This window comes from Lissotriton helveticus, chromosome 3_1 (genome assembly GCF_964261635.1).
Source record: "Lissotriton helveticus chromosome 3_1, aLisHel1.1, whole genome shotgun sequence".
NCBI classification, from domain to species: Eukaryota; Metazoa; Chordata; class Amphibia; order Caudata; family Salamandridae; genus Lissotriton; species Lissotriton helveticus.
The window spans coordinates 849,600,728-849,627,477 of NC_136061.1; the positions used below are offsets into that span (position 1 = coordinate 849,600,728).

Here is a 26,750-nt window from a genome sequence, read left to right on the forward strand (position 1 = left end):
CACTCAAGATAGACCTGCTAGCCATACACCTACCAGGGAAGGACAACATACAAGCAGACTGGCTCAGCAGACAGACTTCGGCATCCCCAGAATGCAAAATGCCAAAACTTCGCATCCAGACAGCCCGAGGAGGGATCCCTGGGGAATGCCCTATGGATAGATTGGTCCAGGACATTTGCTTACGCTTTTCCCCCGATACCACTGATGCACAGAGTGCTGACCAAATGCAGAGCAAGCAACATGACCCTGATACTGGTCGCGCCACAGTGGGCCAGACAGACATGGTACTCGCAGATCATGGAGATGAGTGTGCACCCCACAGATTCGGCAAAAGGAAAGACCTGCTCTCCATGCAGAACGGAGAGGTGCTGCACCCAGAGCCAGAGAGCCTGAGCCTGGTGGCATGGCCCCTGAGGACATAGAGTTTGCACATTTGAAGCTGCCAGAAAGCACCCTGAGGGTCCTTCGGGAGGCACGAAAACCCAGCACTCGGAAGTGCTATGTTGCGAAGTGGAAAAGATTCACAATGTGGTGCAGAAAAGAAAAACTTCACAATAAAATAAAGGACTCCACAGTGCTAAAGTACCTCACGCACCTGCTGTAGAAGAACCGTAGTTCATCCTCGCTGAGAGTTCACTTGGCAGCGATAGTCGCCTACACAAGAGGAGAAACGTGCAGGAGTTTCTTCACATAACAGGTGGTGAAAAGATTCCTGGAAGGAGCGAAGAGGATTGCACCACCAAAGCGGGTGCTGCCACCTGCATGGAACTTGAACAAAGTCCTAACGGAACTCATGAAAGAGCCCTTTGAACCACTTCACAAGGCCTCCCTAAAGATGCTAACTATGAAAACAGCTTTCCTGGTTGCAATAACGTCCTTACGCAGAGTAAGCGAACTTCAGGCACTAACGCTACAAGAACCCTACATACAAATACACAATGATAGGGTTGTGATGAGAACTGACCCACACTTCATGCCGAAGGTGGTGTCCAAATTCCACATGAACCAGTCTATACAGATACCGAGTTTTTTCCAAAAACCAACCACTAGCGCAGAGCGAGCCCTGCACACCCTGGACGCCAGAAGGGCAGTCATGCACTACATTGAGAGAACGAAGGGACACAGGAAAACAAAACAGTTCTTGGTGTCATTCGCCAACAGTTTCATGGGGAAAGCAGTAACCAAAGACTATTGCACGATGGATCGCACAAACAATTCAGCTCTGCCACAAGCGAGCAGGACAAGAACTAGCAGAAGGGACACGTGCCCACTCCACTAAGAAAAAGGGTGCGACAATAGCTTTCCTGGCTAACACACCCATACAAGAGTTGGCGGCAACATGGGCTTCGGTGCACATGTTCACGAAGCACTACTGTGTGGATATACGGATGAACAAGGAAGCACAAGTCGGACAGAAGGTGCTCCAACACATATTCAATAACCAACGCTCATCTTCCACCCAGCCGCCACAGAAATGAGAAACCGCTACAAAATCTATGCACAGCATAGTGAATCCAGAAAGATTCACGCTGCAAAACGAATAGTTTTCTTACCTGTCGGTATAGTTTTGCAGCTTGAAGATCTTTCTGGATTCACTAGCGAACCCACCCACCTCCGCCAGAAAGATGAGGTTGGAGAGAGAAAAGGTGGTTATAAACAGAGACAAATATAAAAAATAAAAAAAAACGATAAAGGTTAAAAGCGGTAAATCACTTAATGGAACATTGCCATTACTTCGTAAACAGAACAAACACGGAAAAAAAGAACCCGAAGATGGCGCCCAAGAGTGGGAGCTTCCGCAGGAAGCATGCCGACGTCACCGGAAATACACCCAAGGAGGTGTGACGCCGACGCCCACCTGGGCTACAAAAAAAACAAAGAAAAGACTACAATTCCAGACCCAACCACAAGACCGCGGAATAATGCACAGCATAGTGAATCCAGAAAGATCTTCAAGCTGCAAAACTATACCGACAGGTAAGAAAACTATTCGTTGTCCGGGTGATGGACATCAGCTGTGTATGACCTATTCTGAAATAGTTATGTTCGAGGCATGTGGGCTGCTGAATTCATATCTTAGCATAGATCGCCGCCTAGTGTTGGGTCCGGATGTTTGTACCTTTTTGTCTTGGAAGAGTCTTCGAAGTATCAAAAGATAGGTGACTCCTCCCCTGGACTACAGTGCGCATCTTCAGATAGTTTTTTTCCGCCATTGGTTTCGGATGCACTTAGACAGCTCCAACTTCGGGACCGAAGTTTTCCAACTTTCTAACGCTAAAACTTTGTACATTCGACTGTATTGTTTCCGCTGGGTATCCCTCGATACAAAACTTCCATTTCTCCCCAGTCGTCAACGCGGGCCGTTGGGCCTTTTCGACGCCACGTGGACCTCCTGCTGATGGAAAGGAACCCGTTTAAAAAATGCCCAGAGTGTGGAGCCAAATTTCCACACAGCGACAAACATTGAGTATGCTACAGGTGCCTATCTCCGGAGCACAAAAACACTGTCCAGCTTGTGCTCTGTTCCGGTCCAAAAAGACTATCCGGAACCGAAGAGCCGCTCGACTAGAAATGCAGCGGCGGGCACCAGAACCGGAAAACATTTTCGACGATTAACATGAACTCGCAGAGGGCTCTGAAGATCTCGAAATAGTCACCGTGGAGGACCAGTCTGACTCCGATGACCAGATCACACCGGGGCAAACCTTGAGTACCAAAGCCCCTACCCCGCCTCCACCTCCGCACACGGCTCCGGTCAAAGCATCGGCTCCGAGGACCACACCCAAGCCTTCAGGTACCCCGGGAACTAGCAAAGCCAGTCAACCCAAAAAGGCCGTCGAGCCGAACATGGCCATCGAGCCAAAGAAGGCTTCGCATCATAAAGATGTCCAGCGTAAAAAAACCCGAAAAAATCCATCCAGCCGAAAAAGGCAAAATCCTCTGCACCACAGCCACGGACAAGGGAGGAAGAACTCTTCCACCCAGATCCACAACAAAGACTATATATAGACCCTGAGACAGGACATATAGTCTACAATAAAAACAAAAGAAGACTGGACACTGAAGCCCCTTCTCCTGTTCCTCCTAAGAAAAAGGACTTTGGCACATCCCCTTCAAGACCTTACACACCTCCTCCTTTCACTCCTAACATGCCTTATGTTCCATATTCTCCTTCACTTGTAGATTATGATCTGGAAGAAGACATGGGGGGGAAGATCCTCAGGATGACTTTATACCACCTGACGATCCGGGAAACCCAGATGACACATGGAGTGACCATAATGATCCTGATGACACAGATTATACACAACCCATACCCGATCCCACTATATACCCCATACAGCCGTCTCCTACTGTCGACACTGTCGCTTTTTAACCAACTAGTGGACAGAGCAGTTCAGTATCATGGTGTACACGTGTACACTGACCCTATAGAGGAGGATTTCCTATTTAACACCTTCCCAACATCAAGAGTGTACGTGTACTCCCTATGCTAAAAGGGGTAATAAAGCACGCACCAGACATCTTTAAAGACCCAGCCAGGGCTTGTGTACTCAATCCAAGGATTGAAAAAAATATAAACCGGCCCCTACAGACCCCTCTTATTCAGGTCTCAGCTACCACTAGACTCGCTAGTTGTGTCTAACGCTAGGAAAAGAGCAAACTCTCAAACAATGCTCCCCCTGCTGACAAGGAGTCAAAAATTTTAGAAGCATCAGGGAAAAGAGTGGCCTCTCAGGCAGCAAATACCTAGAGATTGCCAATAAACAAGCTCTCCTAGCATGCTATGACAGAGCACATTATGATGAACTGGAGGGATTATTACAACACCTACCAGAACCCTATAAGGCAAAAGCAACCGACCTAATACAAGAAGGGAAATTCATCACTAACTCATCCATAAAATGCGCCCTTGATGTAGCTGATACAGCCGCTAGGTCTGTCAACACTAGTGTACTGCTACGCCGGCATGCCTGGCTTCGCATTTCAGGTTTTTAAAATGAAATGCAATCTACCATACTCAATCAACCCATTAACCAAGATTTCTTATTGGGCCCTGCGGTGGATACCATCTTAGAAAAGATGAAAAAAGATACTGACACTGCGAAGTCCATGGGTGCACTTCAATTTCAACAGTCCAGAAGCTCATTTCGTCGCTCATCCTTTCGAGGCTCAGGCAGAGGCAACACATCTCAAACATCTTCATCATGCAAAAGCACTACACAAGGAACCTTTAATAAAGGCTCCAAGAGAGGAGGTTATAGAGGAAACAATAACAAGGGCAGAGGACGTGGTAATAACACCCGAGCCTCCACCGCCACCAAACAGTCACTTTCTCACACTCCCTCCAGACCACTTAACACCAGTCGGAGGAAGATTAACACAATTCCTACCAGTCTGGAATGCCATTACTACAGACAGGTGGGTGATACAAATTATCCAGTATGGTTACTGCCTGGAACTCACTTCTACTCCACCCAACATACCACCCAAGCACTGTCCAAAGAACTCATCACGCTGTTACAACAGGAGGTGAAATCCATGCTAGAAAAAGGTGCCATAGAGCCAGTCCCATTATCACATCAAAGGACGGGTATACTCTCTATACTTCCTCATTCCCAAAAAAGACGGCTCCCTCAGACCTCTGAACCAATGTATTCACTCAGATCATTTTCATATGATCACTCTACAACAGGTACTCCCACTACTCCAGCAAAATGACTTCCTCACAACATTTGACCTCAAGGATGCATACTTTCACATACCCATGCATCCAGCTCACAGGAAATACCTCCGGTTCACAATAGAAGGTCAGCACTATCAATTCAAAGTCCTCCCCTTTGGGGTAACCACAGCTCCAAGGGTGTTTACAAAATGCCTAGCAGTAGTGGCAGCACACCTCAGAAGGCAACACATCCATGTGTTCCCCTACCTCGACGATATTAACAGCGAACGCATCACTGACAGGTTGGGGAGCCCATCTCCTTCAATATACAGTCCAAGGTCTCTGGACAGCCAAACAAAAGACTCTACATATAAACCACTTAGAGCTACTAGCAGTATTCCTAGCAATGAGAGCTTTTCAGAAATACTTGCGCAACAAGACTGTCTTAATCCGGACGGACAACATGACAGCCATGTACTACATCCAAAAACAGGGGGCACACCCTCTCTGCAACTATCTCACCTCGCACCGAGCATATGGAAGTGGGCAATTCCTCAGAACATTTATCTCCTGGCAGAACACCTCCCAGGGATAGACAACCAGATAGCAGACCTACTAAGCCGACACAGTCAGCAAATACATGAATGGGAGATTCATCCTCAAGTTCTCCAACCATTCTTCCAAAAGTGGGGACATCCAGACATAGATCTGTTTGCCACAAACAAACTCAAAATGCCTGTCCTTCGCCACCAGGTTCCCACACCCGTTGTCACAAGGCAATGCGATATGGATGAACTGGTCAGGCAGATTTGCGTACGCTTTTCCACCAACCCCAATGATTCCATTAGTGGCACGCAAGCTAAGGCAACAGTCACTCACAATGATCCTGGTTGCTCCTACATAGGCAAGACAGCCATGGTACACAACGCTATTAGAACTCTCAGTAGTTCCTCACCAAAGACTGTGCCTCTCGCTACAACTTCTAATGCAGAACCATGGAGAAATCAGGCACCCAGATCCCAATCAGATGAACCCATCGATCTGGCTCCTGAAGTCTTAGAGTTCTGTTATCTTAACTTGCCTCCAGATTGTAAGAACATTATCAAAGAAGCAAGGCGTCCCACTACCAGAGCATGTTACGCAGCTAAATGGAAAAGATTTGTTATTTATTGTAATAACCAAATCAATCCATTGGATGCCTCCATCCAAAATCCATCCAAAATGTAATCTGTTACTTGCTACATCTTCAAAGATGTAACCTAGCATACTCATCTATAAGGCTACACCTCCCTGCTATGGCAGCATATCTTCAAAACCGACAACACGTCTCCCTATTCAGAATCCCACCTATCAAAGCTTTTATGGAGGGACTTAAAAGAATTATCCCTCCAAAGCATCCACCTTCTCCAGTCTGAAACTTAAACATAGTACTTACCAGACTCATGGGTCCACCCTTCGACCCACTTCATTCATGTGAACTACAATTCTTAACATGGAAGGTGGCATTTTTAATTGCTATTACCGCCCTCAGGCGAGTGAGTGAGCTACAGGCACTAACCATTCAGGAAACTTTCATGCAAAGACACCACAATAAGGTAATGTTTCGTACAAACCCAAAATGTATGCCAAAAGTTATATCCACTATCCGCATCAATCAGTCCATAGAATTGCCAGTTTTCTTTCAAAACCCGCAGTCGGTAGCTGAAAGAGCCCTATACACACTAGATGTCAAAAGAGCTCTGTTATATTACGTTGACAGAACAAAATCATTCAGAAAGACAAAGCAACTATTCGTCGCATTTTCACCACAACATAAGGGTAATCCCATTTCCAAGACAGGAATAGCAAGATGGATAGTTAAATGCATTTAAATATGCTATCAAAAGGCAAAGCACACTAACAGTTCCCCCAAAAGCCCACTCAACGCGTAAAATGGGGGCATCCATGGCTTTCCTAGAAAATATTCCCTTAGACCTATGTAGGGCAGCAACATGGTCTACCATACACACTTTCACTAAACACTACTGTGTTGACGTGCAAGCTAAGCAACAAGCTGCTGTGGGCCAGGCTGTCCTTAAAACTTTTTCAAACCACTGCGGCTGATACAGGCGACCACAGCTAGAGGAGAAACTGCTATACAGTCTATGCTAAGATATGAATTCAGCAGCCCACATGCCTCGAACGGCAAATGCCACTTACCAGTATGCATCTGTTCTTGGCATGTAGGGCTGCTGACATTCATATCGCCCACCCACCTCCCCGGTACCTGTCACAGCTGCATGGTTATCTTCTTTACATACATTTACATCGTCATCTCTTACTTACTCCATCTTTGTCACAATGGCGTAAAAAAATCTGAAGATGGAGAAGATGCCCATGCGCACTGTTGTCCAGGGGAGGAGTCAACTATCTCGTGATACTTCGAAGACTTCCAAGACAACAAGGTGCAAACATCCGGACCCAACACTAGGCGGCGATCTATGCTAAGATATGAATGTCAGCAGCCCTACATGCCAAGAACAGATGCATACTGGTAAGTAGCATTTGCCTTAGCATTCACATGCCTGGGTGCAATACCGTATTTGGCACAGAACTCCAAGGGTCTTGATTTGATCTACTAAGTCCCAGGGGAGCAAGAATGTAGTCTGGGACCAGGTTTTCAAGGTGCCAATTTAAGCAATCTGTTTGTTTAGAATGAGGTAATTAAGTTAAAGACCGCAGGAGAGATGGTATTTTATGAACGCCACCCTCCCAACTCCAATTATGGCAGTTTCAACAGGAGCTGACCGGTGGGCTTGGCACAATCATCCGAGATATCCACAAGTTTGGCAGTTGTCCTCATGGCTATAGCCCGCCACCCAAAATGACCGCACAAAAAGCTATGAATGAAAGTCTGCCACTGATTGGACCACCTTCCAATCCATCATTCTATCGCTCTGTGCTGTTACAGATGGGGACCAACCCCTATAATCATTCTGGTTCTAAAGGGACTGTCCATCCCCAACTGTTAGGCCATGCCACCTCTAAATGTCTGCATCAGTATGGTGCATGTTTGCAGGTCTGCACGACTCCTGCAGCCATTCAGTGAAAGGAAAACAAACACACGAATAGTCTGAGACCTTGAACCTCCTTTATTTTCTGCAGAGTCACTGTTCTCAGAGGTCATGAACATGCCCACTGTATTGGCTATCCACTAGCAGTAGTCTTGCTTACAAGTTGGTCAGGTTCTTTGTTTGGATAGTTCATCCTTGATTGCTTCTGGAAGCCCTCTAGAGCTCTTGTAGTCTTTCTTGAGCAAGATGCGTTTTTCAGGATGGGAATACAATGTTTGTTGATTGTAGAATGTACTAGTGTGTAGAGCTGAAAACTGATGCTTCATAAATGCTGTTAGGGCTGAAGTGGAAAGCAGTGAGGCTAGTAGTACATATCACTTTACACTCATATTCATAAGCATTCGCTAGAACACCAGAAATGTAAATTTTGCTATAACAATGCTATCTACTTCCTTAAAGGGATTGATAAATATGGCATCTATTTGTGTGATACACCAGTCAGTAATTTTTGAAACCGGCTATCCAATCCCCCACCTCTAGTGGCCTGGGGCAACGTGGTTGCTGTTGAACATATGCATTCAGTCTGTTGTAGTTCTGTGACTTCCTTCTTGTTCAAACTTGAATGTCTACAACTTAAACTCAGTATCTTCTGGCTATTTTTCCTCTGGTCACCATGACTTCTGTATACCCAGACGCACAAAGAGCAGCAGAGCAATTTAGATGTGATATGCAAATGTTCATGCATAATGAAAATTCTGGGTGTCGCCAGACTAACACACACATTGATGGATGCCTTTCGGTAGCTAGTATCTTTGCTGTACTTGCTAGGCAGCAGCTTCTCAGCAGGCAGATGTTGAAGTGTGGCCTCTTGCGATTTAACAATTTGATTTTTCACTCCTGTTTTTGCAGGTTGGCAAGAGTGGTAATGTACCCGCAGGAACGACAGTGGACAGCACAATCACGCACCCATCCGAGTTCGACTTCTACCTCTGTAGCCACGCAGGGATTCAGGTACCACTCAGACCTCTTTTGAGTTTCACTGAACTTGCACGATGTGTGAGAGAACATTTTGCTTGCAATGCACAAATCTTTAGTGTGCTCTTTAAAAAATAAAAATATGTAATACATGAGCGATTTGTGTATTACATGAAAAGCGTACTTGCAGAACTTAAACTAAGTTGAAAATATTCCGAACATGTTTAGCTTAGTTTTTCTCTGTCATTATTGAAATCATTGGATGCCGCCTGGGGCACCTCTCAAATTATTGGATGCCACATGGTCCACATCCGCCAAGAGTTCCTTTGAACCAGAGAAGCTTATGAACTGTTTTAATACTAACTTTAGGGCACGTCCTACTTTCCTATTCAACATGGTCTATAACGATGTGTCGAAGGGTTGCCAAACCTTGTCAATAGTTAGCAGTTTAAAACGTGCAGCATGATGGACAGCAGGTTGTAACTTGAAGTATTTATTGTAACCAGAAGCAGTTTGAATTTAGATTCCTTTATCAGGTGAGAGCAAATGGTAATCTTACGGTAGCTTTTTAGTTTTCAAAGCAATTTGCAAATTGGTTGATTCGTTCAACCAAACTCCGTTTGATAAAGGCAGCAACTGATTTTTTTAACTGAGTGCAATGCTTCATGGTTTGTTTGTTTTTTGTCTCCCCCTTACAGGGAACAAGTCGCCCCTCTCATTACCAAGTATTGTGGGACGACAACTGTTTCACTGCAGACGAGCTTCAATTGCTGACTTATCAGCTATGCCACACTTATGTGCGGTGCACTCGCTCAGTCTCCATTCCAGCTCCAGCATACTATGCGAGGTTGGTGGCATTCAGAGCGAGGTATCACCTGGTAGACAAGGATCATGACAGGTGAGCTTTGAACTTTGCCCTCATTTTGCAAGATTAATGGTCTATCTTGGAGTTTAACATGGCCAGTGCAGGAAGATGTGGTTTTGGGTGATGGTGACCGATTTGGGGACGTAAGAGGACTCAGAGGATGCATCGTTTCCAGTTAAATATCGGTCTGATATAACTCATACTTTTCTGCAGACATTTTGCAAACCATGCCACTACAATGAGTTCTGCAAACGTTGTTTCATGGTGGGAAAACTTGAGGCATGCAGCATTTTTGCTTTTTTTCAAAGCCCACACTGTTCCGTATACAGGGTTCCTGTATTGTTTGATGTCATAGGGCTGCCAATTATCCAATCCTAGTGTTTCTGCAACACATTGGTTATCAGTTGTTGGGCCTTTGGCTATAGTTTTGGTTCTCCTAAACTGAATCAAAACTATTTTCTTAAGCCCCATACTATACATTCTGTGGAATCCCAAAGAATGCCAATCTTGCTCACTGACGCCCCTTCCAGCAGCCCCTAGCCTGGCTTCTTTCCCCAAATAAACCCCACAATAAAAATAGAAAATAAAGCGGATCTGGTGTGCTGTAGCCACCCATCACGTTAAATAGTTATGCTAGACAGCCTGCCACCTTACCTAAAAATACAACTGACATCCTATACTCACTTTTCTTAAACGTAGGCCATACCTGGTGCCATGCCATTTGTGGTCCCTAAAAAAGAATCTTGTACCTGATGAAACACAAACCCTATGAACAGTCTTGGTGTTTGGCATTCTTCCACTCCCACCACCTTCCAAAGACCTCGACCGTTCATACTGCCAGCCAACACAACACCCAGCCAGAAATACAGCCACCCCCACCAGACCTGACTGTACGTCGTGTGCAGCGCCCCATGCCTTAAAACGTGCCTGGTGCTCTGCCACACCTGAACAGATCTGTACAGGTGTCCTTCAGTTTTGCTAAACCGAACCCATACTGTAGCAAGGTGGAAAAAGCATGTGGTATATAGCTGGGGAGCCTTACCATGCAATATTAACACCATACCCAGAAGTGGACCTCCGATTCACATTAGCAGTACTTAGCTCAGTCCTGGTAGAGTGGCGAAGAGCAGTCAGGCTTACTTTGAGGAACATGTGTTAAGCATTTCAGAATACCAACATGGACGATAGGTAATTGACAGAACTTGAAAGAAATCTGACACCAATCTAGAAAATCAGCTTACTTTTATATAAATGTAGCCACCAAAATGAAATCCATACAAGGCGAATAACTGGAGTTATCCATTTTAAAGTGTTCAGAAAATCAGTAATTTGCAGAGCTGTCAAACATTACCATTGTGGTCAAGGGGGAAAATCTCAGGTAGCACTCGGTCACTTGCAGTTGTTCAACTGAACCCACTTGGAGTTAAGGACTTGCAGGTCCACAGACCAAGCTTCGACAGTTAAAACAATGTTACTATGCCCAGGAAGTCTGGGTGCAGAGGTGACTTGGCTGTCCTTTCTTCTGAACGGAGAGTCGTGGGAGCTGTCAAAAATACTTTTGTCACTCAGTCACTTGCAGGCTGAGTTCAGAGGAGCCCCTTGGAGGTTATGCTTGGAGGGGACCCATGACCAGAGATCACCAAGCAGAACAGCTCAACCTTGCTTGGGAGTCTCTGGTCCTGAGGTGAACCTGGCGGTCCGTGGTGCTGAAGGGAGCTGCAGTGCTGACCAGGCATGTCAACACAAATAGGTTTGGAATGCAAATACTAGACAACTGCTCCACGGAAGTAGGTCTATGGAGCAAACTATTCCCTACTCTTGAAGCGTAAAGTGGTCAACAAGATCACCAACAAACCATGGCCACAACAAATGCAGCGATGAAGCAAATATTGTTCCAGAAGTACTGGGAACGCTGTAGAGGGTTAAGACTCTGGCCGGGTGCCTTCTGAGAAACCTAGTCCAGACCCTCAGTTAGTTTTGCAGTGTGAATCTTTTCTGGATTCACTATGCTGTGCATTATTCCGCCATCTAGTGGTTGGGTTCAGAATTGTAGTATTCCCTTTTTTTTTCTTTTTTGTTGGTGGGCCTCCACTTCTGTGACGTAGACAGACTTCCTCCGGGAGCCCCACTTTTGGTAGCCATCTAAGATTATTTTTTCCACAATTGGGTCTGGATCGATACAGAGAAGTTCCTGAGATTGGAGAGAAGAATCGTGGAAAAACTGAGAAAAATCGTTGTGAAACTGGTTGAGCGGAGTCTTCGACCGGATAATGCGCATGCAGGGGGCTCCCTGGGCGTGGTAATGGACGCAACGCCATTCAGGTTTTGTAAGAACTGCCACCACAAATACGCTCAAAAGGATCAGCAACCGGTCTGTCATCTGTGCCAGCTGCTGGACCATCGAAGCGACGACTGCAACACCTGCTCCGACTTCACCCCGAAGACGTTGAGGATAAGAGAAAGGCAGCGACGAACATGCAGGGCCAAGGACCACCGCCATCGCTGCGAGACCTGGGCCCCCACCAGTGAGGAGGAAATCAACCTTGCCGAAGGTCCAGAAAGCGACGAGGAAACAGAGGTGTTGGTTGTGGAAGTCGAGAGGAAGACTTCGAAGGAGGTAAGAGGAATCAACCTCAAAAACCAGAAGAGTGTCGAAAATCTGACTCAAACACACAAAGGATCCTCTGCGTCGAAGCATTCGGCGACTAGCTGCATCCAAACAAAAACAGACAGTAGGATCCTTGGATAAGGACTTCAGAGTGGCAAAGGTCCTAAAAAAAAACAAGACGTTGAAGGACAGTCTGGATAAGGACGCCTCTGCATCTAAAAAAGACCGAAGCAAACGTCTACGACCACCTCAGTGTAGTCAGTCGAAAAACAGAAAGCAGACCAACTAGGCACCGGAACACACGAGGCAGAGATTGAGGGGGGAAAAAAAGTCTTGAAGCAGAAATGGCGAATATCTTTCAAAGAAAAAAATACTGACGAAAGCTTGAACCAATTCAAGATACCGCCAAAAACGAGAGAAACCAAAACCCATGGGGTTGACTAAGAAACCATACCACCAAAACCCCCAGAAATTATAGAAGAGTAAGGTTCCTACTTCAGGTAAGATGTCAAACAGGACGAACAAACATACACAGAGTTGTCAAACTCGAAGCCTCAAGAGTTCCAGTGGCAAGACCTCAATGCCAAATCGCCCAATGTCTGTAGAATCATACCCTTCGAGGCAATCCCCCCCCCCCCCCCCTGATGATATTGGGATGTATAACCAGGTGATAGAGAAGGCTGCAGAAACATATGGGGTTCAGCTAGAGGAAGAAAAATCTCAATCCTGTTTCCTATTTGAGCCTTTGATGCCTACACAAGCTAGGAACCAATATCTACCAATGCTGCCTAGTGTCTTAGACCAGGGGAAAGAGGTATTCAAGGAGCCTGCTGTTTGCAAGGCTATAACACCAAGATCTGAGAGAAAATATAAACACTCCTCTAAAGACCCTTTATACATCAAGGGATCAGTGCGAGCTGACTCTACCATTGCCTCAACAGCAAGGAAGAGGGCAAATGTGCTTACTACAGTGGGACCACCTTCTGACAAGGAAAGTAAGAGCATGGACCTAGTAGGAAGAAAGGTGGAAAGAAGCTCAGCAAACCAGTGGCGCATTGCAAATTCAAAAGCATTGCTCAACAGGCATGCGTACCAGCACTGGGAAGAGGTAGGGGAACTGTTGCAAAACCTACCAGAACAATTCTAGAAAGAGCAAGCCACCTGGTGACTTTAGGCTCGGGGACGAAGATCTTCTGGAGGTAACCCCCATTTGGAGAGGTAAATTGGGATGCTGGGACATGGTCCGTTGGGCCACCCAAGGCTGTAGGACATCGGGTGCAGGGGTGTCTTTAGGCATTACGTTTTTTTTACCAGCTCTGGTCGTGGAAGTGGGGTTCCTCCAGAAAGACTGCAGGAATCGTTTGGAGAGTCGAGGCAGGTCAGAGATCACCAAACCTCGGGTCAAGATCGCCGGGGAGACCTCCTCATGGTGTTGGGCCACTCAGGTCATGGACGTCTGGTGCAGACTCATGGTTTTTGCTGGGGCCTGTGGTTGAGCTCACGGGAAACTAAGTATTTGTCTTGGAGGGCAGGTCCTTCAGACTACTGGGTGCAGGACACCGGGGTTTCGCTGGAGCAGGTTCGAGGTGGGGACAGGCCGGTAGGACTAAACCAAGTCAGTGGGCGTCCTCCTTAGTTTCAGCACGGCTAGTTTGGTCCTTCTCTACTTCCGGTCGGTTCTTGTCTGAGGAGGCAAAGTTCAGGGTTGCACCTAAATTCTAGATTTAGGGGCATTACAGGTAAGTAAAGGTTGCGCCCAATAGGTACCTTCCTTGGTGTGGGCACACCCCCTATTATGCCACCCTCCAGTAGGCGGGGGGCATATGCCACTCTGGTTGGCTGGGTCTCCCCATCTGCAAGATGGCAGGGACTGAGTTGTGCTTCACCTCGCCTCTCCCACTCAGGGGGCAAACTCTAAGGATGCCACCTGGGTACATGCTAGTTTACCCTTGAAACGAGAATCTTGTTGGGGGTCAAAAAGCATGGTGTTTGGTACTATACACAACCAAATTTGGAGGTACCAAAATGGAGCTGGCAATCTCTGGTTTTCCCAGTAGCCAGCCCATGTTATCGTATGGACCACTGTTCACTTAACAGCTTTTTTTTTTTTTTACTTAACAGCTATCTTTACATTAAAGATTACTGTAGGGGGCATGTGTGTTTACACACACATGCCCACACCATAAATAAACTTCAATCTCCCTGCCCTGGGTACCACTGGTAACATATACTAGGGACTTGCAGAGGAGGTTAAAGTACTTTGCCAATTGGTTGTACTAATTTACATTACCTTTGAGTAAAAGAGCACTGGCACTTGGGCATGAGTTGCAGGTTCCAGTGCACTTTTAGATCCATTTCAACAGCATCTAGAGCTAAAAGTGTGTGTGAAAGGAGGGAGTGGGGGGTGACATCCTACACATACACTACTTCCTGTGACATTGCATTACAGCAGAGACCTAATACCACCTCAAGCCAGACTCTCCGAGCTGGTGGTAGTTTCTTTTTGTTTTTCATTTACCTTTAACTCGTATCATGCAACCTCCAGATTATCCCTTGATCTTTGTTTTGAGCGGTCTTCTCCAACCTTCCGTTGGAGCAGCTACCTAAGCATTTGTTATATATGCTGACCTAGACATCACATGAGCTTAACACACTGTAATAATAAATATTAATAAGATGTTTGCTTGATTAATAAAAATCATTGCAATTAAAATATTCAAAATCTCGTAGTATTTAACAATTGTACCACAGATATTAACAATTGAAAAAACATTCATAATTATATCCTAAAACCAATCCTGTTCAGTGAACATCATGCTAGCAGAAAAAAGAAATTATAACGTTCAAGGCATGTGAGCTGTAGATCACATGCTTTGCATACTCCTGCCATCTAGTGTTGGGTCTGGATATTTGCAAGTTATTTTTGTTAGAAGTCTTTGCAGTCACGAGGTAGGTGAATCCTCCTTTCAGTGATAGTGCGCATGGGCATCAACTCCATTGTTACATTCTTTTCTGCCATCGGGTTCAGACTGGTATTTATGCGCTCCACTTTGGAGTCAAACTTTCTCTACCTCGTATTGTTTTCGAACGTGTTTTCTCTTTCCGTGGTTCGATTCAAACGTAAACAAAATTCGACCAGAAGATCTTGGACGGCCTTCCAGCCCATCTCCGTCTGTTCGGCTCCTCGTCGATGAAATGGACTCCATTTAAATTCTGTCCCCTTTGCCACACCAAATATCCGCATACGACCTCACCCGGGGTGTAATTTGTGCATGTCCCCCCGAGCACAAAGAGCAAGACCGTGACGCTCCTTCAGGTCAAGGAGAAAGCTCCATAATCGTCGGGCTCTACGTTGAGAGAGGCAGCAGGTGGATGTCAAACCAGACCTCTTCAGTGAAGACTCTGAACTAGAAGAGATATCGGTGGCAGAGGAGGAGATTGCTTCAGCTGCGTATGACTCGGGATCAGACTTGGATCGACCTAGAGGATGATAATGTGCCACAGGGACAAGGGAACAAGAGTACTGAAGACCCCTTTTTCCCCTCCCCCCCCCCCCCCCATTCCCCCTGCCATCGTCCCAAAGAAATATAAGGCTTCGGCACTGTTAAACTGGCTCTATATATACCACACCAAAATGAGGTATAGTGTGTATAGAGTCTAAGTGACCCCAGAGGTAGGCTGAGGTTAATGTTGGATAGAACCTTACTCTCTTTTTGTGGTAATTGTCGAGCAGTAAGGCAGTATCAGAGGACAGTGTTAAGCATTTCATTTACACACTGTCAGCAAAAGAATTCCCACACAAGAACTGCACCCTAGGCCAATTGTTTTTGTATAAAAAAAATATACTGTTTATTTTTAGAACCAAGCAAGCCTAGCACAGGTAAGCATTAAATACTGTAAAGTAATAAGTTGCTGAATATAGAACAGTTTGCAATAGAAATTGTACTTGGTTTGATTTACAGGGGATGCAGTAGGTTACAACACTTAGAAAATACAGTACATTGAAATGAATAGACGTTTTCAGTAAATTACAGGTAAGTTACCTTTTACGTTACTTTTCTAACTCTGTGCTGGATACCTAGATTCAGCACTGGGACATTTCCTGCAAACAGGTAAGTAAATAAGTTTTGGTTATTTGGGCGATTTTTATATTTTTTTATTTTCAAAAAGAATATTTTTAGATTTCAAAACTCCACACTTAGAAACTTTTTGGGAGAAAACTGTCAATGTCCTCCTGTGGAGGAAACAGGTCAACGGTTCACAGGTAAGTAATTGACTGTGGGAGTTAAGGTTCTGGGGTTAGACTCAAGGGCCCCCCCCGGGTCAGTGATGCACTGTTGCACCCTCAGCGGCACTAAGGCGGCCGGATGCAAAGTGTTGAGGCCCAATGTTATCCAGTGGGGGATAGGGGTCCTCTGGTTGGTGGCTGCTGGCAAGCAGGCCACTGGGTTGTGGGAGAAAAGCTCCTAGGGTTTAGGTCAGGGCAAATGGGGAAACAAAGTAGCACAAAAGATGCACCCTCAGCGGCACTGGGGCGGCCGGGTGCAGAGTTCTGTTTCGACGCCGGGTGCCCTGTTTTCTATGGAGGACCTCAGGTTTGCAAAAGCACTGCAGGCATAGAGACTAAGGACTTCTTGGTGCGACCACCACTTGGAGAGGTAACTTGGGAAGTTAAGGGTTGGTTAGGCACCATCGGTTTGGGCACACAAGGCCGTGGGCCGTCTGGTGCAGGGGTGCCTTTTGGTTTTGGATCTTCTTACCAGCTCCTAGTCTCGGTTAGGGGAGACTTCTGGATTTAGGCTGCAGGGGTCTGCTGGAGGCTTGAGGTAAGTCAGGTGTTGCCAGATCTCGGGTCAGGTTCGCCAGATCTCTGGTCAGGATCGCCAGGGTGACCACCTCGGGGTGTTTTTTTCACTTTGAGCTCTGGGCGGGTACAGAGTAGGCTGGATTCGCTGTCTCTGGCTGCTGCCAGAGGTTGCAGTTGAACAAATCCAGTGTTCACGGGAGAAGCAGTCTTTGGAAGTGAAGGCAGGCCGGTCCTCCGGGGTTTTTGAGGTTGCTGGCTGCAGGACACACCGGGATTTTGCAGGAGCAGGTTCGAGGGGAGACAGGCCGGTAGGGCTGGTGCCAAGTTAGTGGGCGTCTTCCTCTTGTTAGCTGGCTGCACGGCTATTCTGTTCTTGTTTTCTTCTTGTTGTTGGCGGATCTGAGGAAGTAAAGTTCAGGGTGCCCCCCTAAATACTAGATTTAGGGGTGTTACAGATGGGTAAAGGGCAGGGACCAATGGGTCCCGCCCCTGGGAGGGTACACCCCCTATCGTGCCACCCTCCAGTGGGATGGTGGCAGGAGCCTGTCCCTGGTTGTTTGGGTCCCCCCATCCTCAAGATGGCGGGGACTCAGAGTTGTGCGTAACCTCGCCTCCCCCACCTAAGGGGTGGAGTAGGCAGATGTGGGCACACCTTTTCCTCACTTGTTTTTCCTGCGGGCTCACGCCGAAAGTGGGTGCTGGAACCAGTGGGGACCAGTTGCTGAAAGCAAAAATGGTCTGGGGAGGCTCTCAAAGGCGGCATGCCTTTGAAGCTTCCCCTTCGTGAACCCTGCCCATCCTTAGGGAGGAGACTTGGCACTTCGTCCTAGGATGTGCATTGTTTCAGGCCCCAGAGAGCAGCAGGCTCTTGACCCAGCCAGAAACATGTCTGGTGGTGGCAGCTGAAAGCAGCCACTCAGTCTGGACACTAGTGCTGATGCCAGTGTGGGATTTAATGTAAAATGCACGACAGAGGGCAACTTAGAGTTGCCCCCTGAAACTAACACACAACCCGTGTCCTGACTGAGAGGCTGCCTAGGATGCCACCCAGCAGACATGTTGCTGAAGCCCTGGGTAGAGAGCCATCCGCTCTCGTGGGACTGCAACAATACACATCCTGGGGCGATGTGCTTGGCCCCCGCCCCCAGGCTGGGCAGGGGGAGCTTCAAAGGTATGTGAGCTTTTCCAGGCCACTTGCTGTACTTAGCAACTGGGCCCCCACTTGTTCTGACCTCCACTCTGGAGGGAAGAAAGGTGGGAAAACCGAAATGAGAAAAGGGGGTGTGCCAGCCTTTGCCAACCCCACCCCTTGGGTGGGGGAGGCAGGGTGAAGCACAGCTCCGGGCTCTCGCCATCTTGAGGATGGGGAGCCCTAACCAATCAGACATGCTCCTGTCCCCCTCCCACTGGAGAGTGGCAGGATAGGGGGTATACTCACCCCAGGGAAGGGACCCATTGGTCCCTGACTTCCCCTACCTGTAACTCCCCTAAATGTTTATGGGCACCCTGAACCTTCCTTCCTCAGATCCCAATTCCGAAACTACAAAGAACAAGACCTGCCATGCAGCTCTTAACAAGAGGACTGACTCTGCCCCAGACCTACCCGTCTGTCGACCCTCGAACCAGCTACTGCTAAACCCCAGCGTCTCCTGTGGTCAGCAACCTCGAAAACCCCAGAGGACCTGACTGTCTTGCTCATCCAAAGACTGGGATTTCCACGAGCAGTGGTCCTGCTCAAAGATCTACAACCCCTGGTGCCAGCCAGAAACCGTGAATACAGCACACTCTGCACCCGCCGAGCCAGGCCTGTGCCTGAGTGAACAAAGACCACAAGGACGTCCCCTCGGCGACGGTGACCCAGAATCCAGCACCCAAGGACCCCCCTCGACGCTCTTATGACGCCTACAGCCTCACAACAAGGGACCTCTCCAACCATGACCAGCTGAGGGTAAGAATTCCAGACACCAAAAGACACCCCTGCGCGCCACTGCCCCCTATGCCCAGCACCTGGGTGTCTACCTAACCCACAGCTTCCCAACTTACCTCTCGAAGTGGTGGTCACACCTGAAGAATATCCGTCCTCGAGCTTGCAGCCTTTGTTCATCTTGCAGCTTTCTCAATGAAATACATTGGGCGCCTGACGGCCCAAAATCACCCTGCACCCAGCTGCCTGAGTCCCACTGTGTGAGAAAGTGGCTCTATATATACTGGACAATAATGAAGTACAGTGTGTATAGAGTCCACAAACCCCAAAGGTATAATAGAGGTTAAAGTCAGGACTGACCTTACTCTTAAAAGTGGTAGCTTGGTCGAGCAGTAAGGCAGTACCAGAGGGCAGTGCAAAGCATTTGTTGTACACTCAGTCAGCACAGGATTTCACACACTCAGACTGAACTCCAGGCCAATGGTTTTTATATCCACAGATAGTTTTATTTTTAGAACCAACTGGCATAAAAATATACTTTGCTTGATATGAGAACTCTCATGTAATTACTTGGCAATGAGGGAATGAAGCAATAACGTTGATGAACACAATAGGTACAGGAGTTACTGAAGGTAACTCAAGACTAGACACACTTTAGCATTGAGCTCAATGAATTGTTACCATAAAAGTACAGGTGATTACAGTATAGATTACTTTAGTAGTTCCAGGACTAGATACTATATTCAGTCCAGGGGTCGAAGCTGAAACTAAGCTAGCAAAAATGTTTGTTACTGTGGTGAGTTTTCATGAATATAAAGCGGTTTTAAAAGTTCACACTTAAAAACTTTTCAATGACAATCTGGCAATGTTGTTCAATGGGAGAAAATTCAGGTTGCAGGTAAAGTATGATCGCGTTACTTTTGTAATCCAGTACTGGGCTTCTAGGGCCAGCACTGGGGTCTCAACTTAAAACAGGTAGGTAATTGCGTTTCAGTAGTTCGTACGATTTTTAAAGAATATTTCAAGTTTTCAAAAGTTGGCACTATAGATTACTAGTAAACCCGGTAAGGATTACTTTTGCGGTTCAGTACTGGGCTGCAAGGTACAGTTCTGGCTTCTCGCCTGCTTGCAGGTGAGTACTTCGGAATTCGGACTTCGGACTTCTGCTGATTTTATATGAATATTTGCAGTTTTCAAAACTTCGCACTTAGAAGATTTTCGAGTCAATGTTATCTAATGGCAGGTAAGTGAGTTACCGGTTTCCAGGTGAGTACTTGGCTGGTGAAGATAAGGTTCGGGGGTAGACTCGGGTGTCCCCCAGGATCAGGTAAGTACAGTCAGTTCCACCCCAGCAGCGCAGTGCGGTGCAGAGGTAGGTAGGCCCAATGATATCCAATGAGGGAAAGGGCCTTCGGTTGGTGGCTGCTGGCTAGCAGGCCACACGGCAGTGGGAGATGGGCTCCTGGTCACTTGCTCAGGGCAAAGGGGGAAGTAGGATAGGACAAAGGTGGCACAGCCAGCGGCACTCGGGCGGTTGGGTGCAGGGTGCTTTTGAGCAGTCGGGCGCTCAATGTTATCCAACGGGAAAGGTAAAAAAGGAACAAAGGCTGCAGGATCGGGGACAGACTCTCCAGGGGCGGCCAGCACTTCGAGAGGTACGTTGGGATCTTGGAGCACAGGTAGGTGCCCCAAAGGGAGGCACAGGGGGCTGTAGGGCGCTGGGTGCTGGGGTGTCTTTGGGTGTCGAAAAAGCTTACCCTCGGCTGGTCGCGGTTGGGGGGGGGGGGCCTGGTTCTGAGTCTGCAGGCGTCGGCTGGTTAGTCGAGGAGGGTCTTTGGGCACTGGACTTCGGGTCCCAGTCGCTGGGGGGATGTCCTCGTGGTCTTGGTTCGGTTGGGCCCAGCGGGTGCAGAGCGGGCTGGTCCGGAGCCTCCTGGTTGGCACCAGGTGGGTTGTTGCAGCAGAGCCTCTGCTGATGGGAGTCCCAGTCTTTAAGAGGGTCAAGGCAGCCAGGTCCTCCGGGTGTCCTAAGGTTGCTGTCCGCAGGAGTCTCTGGGTTTAGGCACGAGCAGGTTCCAGAATAGATGGGCCAGTATGGGTGGAGCCAAGGCAGTTGTTGTCATCCTGTTAGCAGCTACACGGCGGGTCTTCTTCTTGATCTTCTTTCTTCTTGATCTTCTTTCTTCTTTACGCATCTGGATCTGAGGAAGGAGGGTTCAGGGAGCCCCTAAATACTGAATTTAGGGGTGTTACAGGTATGGCAAGGACAGGGACCAATGGGTCACTGTCCTGGGGTGAGTACACCCCCCTAGCCTGCTCCTCTCCTGTGGGAGGGGGGCAGGATCCTAGCTGGGATTGGGCAGCGCTCCGCATCTACAAGGTGACCGGACCACGGGGTCGTGCCTCACCTAGTCTCCCCCACCTGAGGGGGTGGGGTTGGCACAGGCTGCTCCCCCCCCCCCCTTCCTGACGTAGGTTTTCCTGCCAGTCTTCCCGCAAGAGTGGGGGTCAGAACTGGTGGGGGCTGGTTGCTGGGTACAGCAAATGGTCTGCCTTTGAAGCTTCCCTGCCCATCCTGGGGTAGGAGACCTAGCACCTCGCCCAGGATGTGCATTGTTGCAGGCCCAGGAGAGCGGGGGGACTCTCCACCCAGGGGTCCAGCAACATGTCTGCTGTGTGGCAGCCTCTGCAGCCACTCAGCCCAGACGTGGATTGGAGGTTAGGGTTTCAAGCAAGCTAGTTGTCATGCTTCATCATATGGGCTTTGCTCCTCGTCAGACTGGCGCTGCAATGTCTGACGGGCACCCGCGAAGGGGCTCTTTATCGGAGATCTTTTGTTCCTGCCATTTTTTGGATGTGGGTATGAGGGTTTTAACAAAGTGTGGTGGTGTAGTCGTGAGTGGTATGTGGAGTTTAAAAAAAGATTGGGTAATCCACCGAGTACTTTAATATTGTGGTTAACTGCCTTATTAAAAATTAAGTAAGGGAGAGATACGTGCTGGTGCTATGATCCAGAAGTGTATCCGCTACCCTAAGGTCGACATGTTTCATGCTTATGTTGCAATTCGTCAGGACCTAGATGATGAAAAAACTGTACTACACATAGAAGATAGAGCTATACAACCTTATTTAAGAAGTCCGTTTTAAAGAGCCCCTTCGCGGTTGCCCGTCAGACATTGCAGTGCCAGTCTGACAAGGACAAAACCCATATGATGAAGCATGACACCTAGCTTGCTGGGTGTGTGAGGGTTTTAGTTCCGAAAAGGGGATTCCCCCCTTCTTTCCCTCTTAGTTTTACACACTAGATTTCCCCTTTATCCTTACCCTCTCTATCTTACAGGGGAACTTTGTACTTTTGTTTGTGTAACAGTTGTCTGGGCTTGTACACTGGACCCCATTGAAAAAGCCCCATAGGGTTCCCCTACTTGTTGATATAAGTAATTGATATTGCCTTTTACAAAAAATTTGCATTGAGCTCAATGTTATTATTGTGTTAAGTTTATGTTGCATATTGCAACAACTGTATCTATAGCATTCAAAAGTATATTGCTAATTGAAAGTATTCAATTGCAACATCTCATTCTGAGAGTTTTTTTATACCTACTTGTGGTTCTAAAATACAACAATATATTTTTATATACAAAACAAGTGAATTAGAGTTCAGTTCTTGAGTGTGTGAGACCATTTGCTGACTGCGTGTGCACAGCAAATGCTTTACACGGTCCTCTGATACTGCCTTACTGTTCGACATAGCTACCACTTTAGAGAGAAAGGTTATATCTAACTTTAACCTCTGCCAACCCTTTGGGGACTGTGGACTCTGTGCACACTGTACCTAACTTTGGTGCAGTATATACAGAGCCACTTTCTTACATTAGTGGCAGCGGTGGGATACAAACTTGCCTTTGTGGACTGCTTGGTTACCATCTGATCACACGACAGACTCTTATATTGCCTTTAGAAATCTGTTTTTTTAAATAGTTTTTTATCAAAATACTAAGTCTTGTCAGGGCCTTGTTTAAGTCCCCTTTGAATTTTAGAGTAATAAGTCACTGTAGTAGAGGGTTAGAACTGTCTAGTTCGATTCTAACCTTTTGTGTAGTGAGAGCTACTTCTGGTCTGTGAAAATCGTCTTGAGCTACTAAACCCCAAGCAACTTGTGCATTTTTCCGAGAGACCCCCTCACGCCAAATCTATTAGCTAAAAAGTGGGCCACATTTGCAAATTAAGTTTTAAACTGTAATGTAAAGACATGTTGTATAGGACGTGATTGTGCTTGAAGCACGTAATGTTTGGTAATATCAGAAAAATTATCAATAAAAACCAGCTTACCAGCCAATGGCATCAGCCCACAAATAGCCAAAAAACCAAAGACAAGCAATGGCACAGACCACCAGCCAATAAAATCGGCCCACAAACAGCCCAAAAAACAACCAATGCACTGATCTGTTAGGCCAACCCTTTGGGTAGGGCCTGGTTCACCTGTAGGCCATTCCCACATCACTGACCTCTTGAGTGCAGTCCTATAAAATGGCGTCACTCCCACATGTACATATGTTTTAATAATCAATAATGTTGCATATTTAACAATTGTGGCCATTACAGACTTCTTAAAGTGAATATCAATCCGTGTGTGCCTGGTATCATAACTTCAATGCTCTTTTCAAGCAGCACACCATGAAAAAATTGCTTTTAATATGCTTTCTTGAAGATGTGGCATGGCGCATCATGAGAGCTGTCGGTACTCAACGAGGTACATTCAACGAGGTGCCATCAACAAGATGTTACTCTAAAAGTGTGCATGAGGATACAGTGCACATTGGCATTATCTGTAGTCATTCTGTTTCGTGCACAATAATGCTGGAAAAAAGAGGCTTTGAATTGGCATCCTTTAACCCCTTCGACGCTGATGACAAGCTCAGCTCGTCATGAGGTACGCCTGTCGTACGCTGATGACGAGCTGAGCTCGTCATGTAACGCGGGTTTTTAAAAAACTCAGCGCACGGCGGGAAAATGCGCCGCACGCATGAGGTTAAGTGAGGAGAAACTGCTAGTGTGAGAAACTAAAATGCTATAAAACACAAAATAAATTTTACTTTAGAATGTTACTGTGTTGTCTCTGAGCCTGCAAGTGCCAGTCCCTCAATGCTAATTAATGACCGCTACTTACACGATCCAACAGTGGCAGCATCTCACTGCCAACCAATACGCTTTTATCACACTGTCCCCCAGTCCCAGCTATTCACACTCCCCACCAATTCTAGCACTTGACACTGCTCATTGGTGACAGCAACGTAGGTGGCTAACCAGTGCCCTCTTTTTACACTTCTCAGTAGTGCCTATCCCCACACTACCTGGTAGTGCCATCAATGTACACTTCCAGCTGGGGGCCTGGCCTGGATTCTGTCCACCACCACCAATCACTATTCACTGCTACAGTGATTGTCAGTGCCTCCTTACACTGGGAAGTAATGCCAACTCTTCACACTGCTCGTTTTGCCATCCTTTGCATGTTGGACTCCTGCCTAGGGATTTACGTGATAAACAATAAGGATAAACAATGAAATAACAAATACACCTTTGGCAGTTCAGCCTGAAAGCTAATGCAATCAACCCCAGCTCCGATTGGAGCAGCTCAACTGCTGTGGTACTGGCTAAAAAGATAATGGCGCCTTGCAGCTGCAAGCGTCACTTGTCACCAGCAGCTTTTTATCCATTTCTCCCCACCCCCGACTAGGGCACCATAAAGCATCACGGGGACTGTTTTTAAAGCTTCTGAATTAAGGAGAGAATTTGGGTGGAGAACCCCATGTGGTCGAGTTTTGTTAGATGGAGATCCTGCTACTACATAAATATACTCTGAGAGCCCCTATATACCTAGTGCACATTCAACAGGCCTCTTCCATCTGCAGGAACAGCGGTTCTGTCTGTCCCAGGGCACTCTGTGGCCTCTGTCTCCCTTCACAGATCATCGACTGTAGACCTGCCTCCTTTTACCCGCCAGGCACAGACTAGGCCTCCACCTGGCTGGGAGCCCGCACTAATGATGTGAAGTGCTAATTGGTGTTGTGCTGTGATAATTGCAGCATCTCAAGTGGAATAAGATGGCATGGGAGCTCAAGAGACGTTTTCCCTCGCATGGTACAGCAGCACTGCGAGAGGTAACAGTTAACAAAATCAGGGCATGACTGAGGTGTTTATTAGGCAATTCACAGAAAAAAGACTAAGTATGCCACGTCTGAGTAAATAAAAATAATTTATCTAGTAGTGTTGAAAAAAGATTACTTTTACCAGCTTAAGTGTTGTAGGTCCAGGCCCCAGGCGGGTTTGGTCCCACGGCTTGCCTGCTGCTCGGATGAAATGTGAGGTGGCAGGCTTTACAGCTGAAATCGGTAGATGGCGCGGCTCCCGGCAGTTCTATACTGCTTGCGTGGAAATCAGCTGCTCTACTCAACCCTGCCTGCTTCAGCTCCGCACTAGCACCTTTCGCGCTCGTGACTCAAACAATGAACAGCGCGGTGCTAGTTAGGAAAAGGCAGGGGGCGCATAGTCTGGGCACTGATCTCCACGTAGAAAAGGAACATCGTCCTCTTCGGCCCAACCCAACCCCAGCTAAGCTCACAGCCCATCTGAGCTGCTGGTTTGGGTGAGGGCGGGCAACGCAGCCTGAAATAAGCCTAAACAGCCCAAACAACACTAAAGGGCTACTAAATTGAGCAGCAAGGTCACGAGCTACTCAACTGGTCTCGGCGAGCTACCGGTAGCTCGCGATCGACCGGTTGGAGACCCCTGAGTTAGAATGTCTCAAAAGAACCCAGCTACTAGTGAAGGTAATAACATGCAGGACCTGGTTGAGGAGCTCGGCCTCACACCTTACTTACACTTGTCTTTCAAGGAATTAAGGTCCTGCAAACTTAAAACTATACCAATTGGCCTGCATCCAACCGAACAAGGGCTCCAGGAGCTCCTGGCTGAGTATCCCAAGGACCACCCCTCTGAGAACGGTGATGACTAGTCGGAGGAGAAAATGTAAGAGGATAATGCCCCCCTCCAGTTATCCCTAAGGAGGAAAGGGCTCCCATACCCATGATACCAATCAACACCTGGAGACCTAGAAACCACATGGGTGGCTTAGGCTTCAGTGAAGACATGGGGGCAGTCCCAATGAGGAGGACCGCTTTTTAGCAAAGCTGGCCAAAAGATTAGAACTAGAGTCCAGACACCTTAGTCTAGAGAAAGGAAGGAGATGGGTTTAGCACCCATCAATGGTGGCAGCAATCACAATAATGATAAAGAGCAGTCTTATGATCCTAAAATCCCCAAAGGGATTGTCCCTAAATTTGAGGAAGGTGGTGATATCACCAAATGGTTCACAGCCTTTGACAGGGCTTGTGACATGAGAAAATTAAAGAAACCACTCTGGGGGGGGGACTCCTGTGGGAACTGTTCTCTGGTAACAGCAGAGACAGGCTTCTGACCCTCTCTGGGCCAGATGCTATGACCTCATGAAGAAAAGTCTGAGGGATTAGGGCTCACCACTGAGGAGTATAGAATTACATTCAGGGGGGCTTACAAAACCCAGACCCAGTCCTGGATTGATTTTGTAGACAAATCAGTAAACACACTGGATGGTTGGTTAACTAGACACAATGTGCATGATTTCACTGAACTTTACAATTTCTTTATGAAGGAAACATTCTAAGTAATTGCACAAATGAAGTTACATCAGAATTTGGTAGACCTAGGTCTAATTTCCCCCCAAGAATTGGGAAAGAAGGCAGACCACTGGGTCAAGACTAGAGTGACAAGTAGAACCACTGGGGGTGACCAGAAGAAGGTGGTTAAAAAACCT

The 26,750-nt window shown here is 47.2% G+C and overlaps 1 protein-coding gene across 4 annotated transcripts in view; it reads left to right on the top strand.

The window, feature by feature from the left end:
- Positions 1–26,750, top strand: part of AGO4 (argonaute RISC component 4) — a 601,932-nt gene that overhangs the window by 517,690 nt on the left and 57,492 nt on the right. For all 4 annotated transcript variants that reach the window (XM_078681164.1, XM_078681162.1, XM_078681161.1 and 1 more), the window contains exons 16-17: positions 8,629–8,730; positions 9,393–9,592. In XM_078681164.1, the coding sequence (XP_078537290.1) occupies positions 8,629–8,730; positions 9,393–9,592 (302 nt within the window). The remainder of the gene's footprint in view (positions 1–8,628; positions 8,731–9,392; positions 9,593–26,750) is intronic.